The sequence below is a fragment of the Chrysochloris asiatica genome, unplaced genomic scaffold (genome assembly GCF_000296735.1).
Source record: "Chrysochloris asiatica unplaced genomic scaffold, ChrAsi1.0 scaffold00017, whole genome shotgun sequence".
In the NCBI taxonomy this organism is placed as follows: Eukaryota; Metazoa; Chordata; class Mammalia; order Afrosoricida; family Chrysochloridae; genus Chrysochloris; species Chrysochloris asiatica.
In genome coordinates this window covers 32,285,039-32,290,464 of record NW_006408535.1, presented here as the reverse complement: position 1 = coordinate 32,290,464, position 5,426 = coordinate 32,285,039, and the positions used below count along the sequence as shown (strand labels likewise).

At 40.0% G+C, this 5,426-nt stretch overlaps 1 protein-coding gene across 1 annotated transcript; it reads left to right on the top strand.

Annotated features, from left to right (window-relative positions):
- The first annotated feature begins 1,128 nt into the window (after nt 1–1,128).
- Nucleotides 1,129–1,581, top strand: ANG (angiogenin, ribonuclease, RNase A family, 5). The gene has a single exon (XM_006835546.1). It carries the CDS (start codon nt 1,129–1,131, stop codon nt 1,579–1,581), a length of 453 nt encoding a protein of 150 aa, XP_006835609.1.
- Nucleotides 1,582–5,426: the final 3,845 nt, after the last annotated feature.

Sequence of the window (5,426 nt, the reverse complement as noted above, 5' to 3'; positions counted from 1 at the left end):
GAAGTAGTTTGTCACTCCTTCTTCCTAGCCTGTCTTCATCTGGAAGCTCATCTGACACCTGTCCACTGTGGATGACTCTTCTGGTATTTAAAATACCCATGGCACAGCTTCCAGAATTATAGCAACTCACAGGCTACCACAGTAAGACAAACTGATATATATATATATATATATATATATGAAAGGGGAATTCCAATTTACTGTGATGAGACAGGTATATAGAAGGTGAGAGCTGTAAAGAGGAAACTCTAGAAAATATTCTCTGAGAAACTCTAGAAAATATTCTCTGAGAATAATCCAAATTGTACCCAATGTGAGAAGCTCACATAACAATCAAATGTTCTTGAATTCCTCCTGCAATGATCTGTTAAGAGTTAATTTCAAACCCACTTTTAAGCTTTATATGGTTTCTTCCAAGCCCTTCTTTTGTTCTTTCCAAATAGTACACAATACTTCCAAGCTTGGGAATGAGCCACCTACTTCTTGAAAAAGTAGGTCTGCCTTCTTTTGCCCCAGGGTGAGACCGCTCTTTCCATAACTGGTTCATTGATCTGTCCTGGAACCCTGACTTCAGCCATCCTCTGATAGACCCTTCTATACGATCAAGGTTCCCCCAAAACCCCTCTTTACAGCTCTCACCTTCTATATACCTGTCTCATCACAGTAAATTGGAACTCCCCTTTCCCATAGATGCTACATGGTGTTCTTGAGGAAGCATTTGGTGTTTCTTAATAGTCTTTGTGTCCCCAAGACCTACCACAGTGCTTGGTGCTCAGTAGGGCTTATGTAGTATTTGTTACTAAATTGATTACTAGCTAAAAATGTGAATGGATTTCACAATGCTAAGACTGATAGAAAAGTAAATATTCAGTGATCCTAAAGGATAGGAAATAATAGTTGGGGCTGGAAGTTGTCAAGAAACTATTAAATAGAACTTTCCAATAGGAATGGATTGGCAAGAGGTATGAGTTTAATGAAGAAGGGAAACAAACAGAAAAAACTAGGTGATTGAGCATACCTGATTAATGATACCATGTTAGAAAAATCCCTTCTTTCAGCCTAATTTGGAAATACTGTTCTGTGCCCCTACTACACTCTTTTTGCCCTTGGCAGGGGCCTCTGGAAGAAATGGTGATGGTCCTGGGCCCCCTGTTGTTGGTCTTTATGCTGGGTCTGGGTATGACCCCACCAGCCCTGGCACAAGATAACTTCAGGTACAAAGATTTCCTGACCAAGCACTATGATGCCAAACCAGGGGGCCGGAATGACAGATATTGTGACAGCATGATGAAGAGACGAGGCCTGACAGCACCTTGCAAGGACACCAACACCTTCATTCATGGCAACAAGGGCAACATCAAGGCCATCTGTGGAAATAACGGAATCCCTTATGGAACGCATTTCAGACTAAGCAAATCTTCTTTCCAGATCACCACTTGCAAGCATGTAGGAAGCTCCCCCCGACCACCATGCCGGTACAGAGCCTCACAAGGGTTCAGAGGCATTGTTATTGCCTGCGAAAATGGCTTACCTGTCCATTTTGATGAGTCCTTTATCCATCTACAACCAACAGGCTACTAGCCCAGAGCTGGGACTGCCATTCTTCCCTGGCATTTCCCCTCCATGCCCTTGAATGGTGGTGGCAGCATTTATTTCCAGAGGTCCAGAAATGAGCTACCTGGATCTGTTTTCTGTTTTACAATTTACTAAATAAAAATGTCTCTGAAATCAGTAAGAATCAAAGTCTTTCTCACTGATCATAGTTATTGACTTTTCCTCATGTTATCTATTCGGCTCCTCCCTAAGAGGATTGGATGAACTAGAAATGCCTTTCCCCTAATTGGTCCATTCTAAGTATAGTAGGGAGGCAGGCTTTACCTTTTGTGAAGGTAATGATAATAAATTGATATTGCAGAGAAAGCGGGAAAAATCCCAAAAGCTCATGACCCCTGAGAAGAATTTTCAGATGATGCAAATGTATTTTGCTGTCAAACAATAAGTTAATATTACTTTTCTAAATGTGAGACCTTGAGGAATAACAGGTAAATTACAATTTCTCTCTTTCCTTCTCTCCCCTCTGCTCCCATCACACACACAGGTCCTGCAAGGATAACAGAAGTCATTCAGGGTAGCCACCTCCTGTCTTAAGCAGAAGGTACTTCTGATATTGATTTGAAAAGAATGCTCCTAGGATATGCTCTTATTTTATAGAAACTTTAAATTTTTTACTACATTATTTTCTTTTTACTCTTTTACTTCATCAACTGATGTCTGGCTGCTGTGAGGTCTTAGAAAGTTTCTGAACTTAACTCGTCTTTTTCTTTCATCAGATGTTTTCAAGTAAACATAAACTTAGGTTAGCAAACACTACCTCTATAAAATGCACAGATTGATCCACATATTCAATGGTTCTCTTCCTTCTACCTAATTGCTTTCAATGTTTTTATTGTTGTTAAGTGCCTTTGAGTCCGTTTTGGCTCATAAGGACCTTGTATAGGGTTTCCAAAGAGCAGCTGATCGGTTTGAAGTGCTAACCATGTGGTTCACAGTCCAGTGCTTATACTACAATGCCACAGCAGAAGTTCTAATTTTTGTCAATGGCTTCCTGGATAATTTTAGAAAGTGTTGTTGTTGAGTCAGCTCCAACTCATGACAACCCCATATACAACAGAAAGAAACATTGCCTCGTCTGTAACATCTTCCAGAACTACATCGGGCAATGTTTTGTTGTGTCCTGGTGTGGCACTGTGGGTTAATGCGCCAGACTGCAAAGCCATTTGAACTGCAAGGTCAGTGGTTCAAGCTCACCAGCTGCTCCTCAGAGACCCTATACAGTGTCACTATGGGTCAGAACCGACTTGACGGCACTTCACAACAATCACAAATAGGGCTTTCATTAGCTAATTTTCAGAAGTAGGTCACCAGGCCTGTCTTAGTCTGGAAATTCTTCTGAAACATTTCCAATATGGCTGACCCTACTGGTATTTGAAATACCAGTGGCAGAACTTCAGCATTCTAGCAACATTCAAGCCATGACAATGCAACAAACTGACAAATGGGTGTTTGTATTTACAAAGTAATTATTAATAAATTATAGTTATAGTAAGGAGCCCTGGTTGTGTAGTGGATTACAAGCTGGGCTGTTAACTACCAGTCAGCAGTTCAAATGTACCAGTTGCTCTTTGGGAGAAAAGATGAAGTTTTCTGCTCCCATAAATATTTACATCTTCAGAAACCCTATATGGAGTTCTGTTGTGGATCAACACTGGACTGCTAACCACAAGGTGGGTGGTTCGAACCCACCAGCTGCTCCTTGGAAACCCTATACAGGGTCACTATGAGTCAGAATTGACTCAACAGCACTTAACAACAAGAAACCCTATACAGGGTTGCTATGAGTTGGAACCATCTCGGCGGGACACAACCATCACCACAGCTTCAGTTACAGTCACAAGTTAAGCTGTGCTGTGAATTTATGATGATAGTGGCCACAGTATTGCCTATGGTGGTCTCTCTTGCTGTTTGCATTGGCCTGAAATGGGCCAAAGTCCAGATTATCCAATGTCCATTGCCATCTGGGAGATCCCTGCCTCACTGAAAGAAGTGGCTGGCACACCCTTACTGCACTGCCATTTTTAAGAAAGGAGGGGAAATGTTTTCCAAATCTTTAATTAGAAAATGTGTATTGTCATAAAAATTTTAAACCTCTCAGAAAGTGAGAACATCCAGATTTTGGCAGAAAATTTGTACCCTTTTCTCAAATTTTCTAACCAATACTAACTTCCTGAGGAGAGATAAAGTGACTCCACTTGAGGTGTTGATGGGGAAAGTCCAAGGTATGGATCATTGCTATGGATTGTATTGTGGTAAGTCATAACCCTATCTATACATGTGTATGTAAAGCCATTTGATAATAGAACTTTCTTTATTATGTCAATGAGACCATACCACTTTTGAGATATAACAGAAGCAGATTAGGCACAGGAGCAAGGAAGAACAAATGGGAAGAGTGATGTTACATAGATATCGCCAAGGAACACTAGGAGAACACTAGAGAAGCTGACACAAGGGTTTCCCTCAGAAGGAACAGAGAGAGCTTTCCCCTAGAGCTATTGCCCTGAATTTGGGATTCTAGCTTCCTTACTGTAAGAAAATAAATTTTTGTTATTTACAGACACCCATTGGTGGCATTTCTGTTATAACAACACCCAGAAACAAAGACAACCATTATTGTACTGATTGCATCCTAGCTGTGAAAATTGTTTGATAATTTTCACAATGTTGGGTCACCTTTTTCTCTGGAATGGATACAAATATGGATTCCTGCTACTCAGTTAAAAGAGACCTGGTGGCATAGTGTGTTAAGCATTGGGCTGCTAACCTCAAGGTTAGCAGTTCAAACCTACCAACCTCTTTGAGGAAGAAAGAGAAGGTGTTCGCTCCTTTAAAGTTCTGCTCTGTCCTACAGAGTAGAATGTCTAACTTTTTGAGTTAGAATTGAGTCAATGGCAATGAGCTTGATTTTGAATTTGGTTAGCTATCAGTTGGCCAGGTTTCTTTGCATAGACAAGTGAGTGCTTTTAATGCTGCATCAGTTTTTTGAAACATTTCAGTTGGTATTCTGTCAATTCCTGCAGTCATAGAATTCTTCAGTATTTCAATTTGAGGCATGAATTAATTTTTTCTTCAGTTCTTTTACCTTGAGAAATGCCGAGTGTGTTCTTCCCTTTTGATTTTCTAACTGTAGGTCTTTGCACATTTAATTATAATACTGTATTTCTCAATCCACCCTTTGAAATCATCTGTTCAGCCCTTTACTTAGTCATTCCTTACATTAACTTTAGTTATTCCACATTCAAGAGTTTGGGTCTTTTTTCTTTCTCTTTCTTTCTTTTCTTCTTTCTCTCTCTCTCTCACTCTCTCTCTCACTCTCTCTCTCTCTCTTTCTTTCTTTCTTTTGTTTCTGTCTTTTTAATAACCTTATGCTTTCTTCATGTATGATGTCCTTAATGTCATCCCACAATTTGTCTGGTGTTTGGTCATTAATGTTCAAAGCATCAAGTCTATTCTTGAGATGTTCTCTAGATTCAGGTGAGATATACTCAAGATCAAACTTTGGATCTCATGGACTTGTTTTAATTTTCATCAGCTTCTACTTGAACTTGCATATGAGTAATTGATGGTCTGTTTCACAGTCGTCCCTGGTCTTGTTTTGACTAATGATATTCAGTTTCTCAATTGTCTCTTTCCATAAATGTAATCAATTTGATTCCTGTGTATTCTCTCTGTAGAGTTCCATGTGTATTGTTGTTGTTGTTAGGTGTCATCAAGTCTGTACTGATTCATAACAACCTTATGCACAGCAGAACGAAACACTGCCTGAACCTGGGCCAACCTCACTACTGTTGTCACGCTTGAGTCCATCG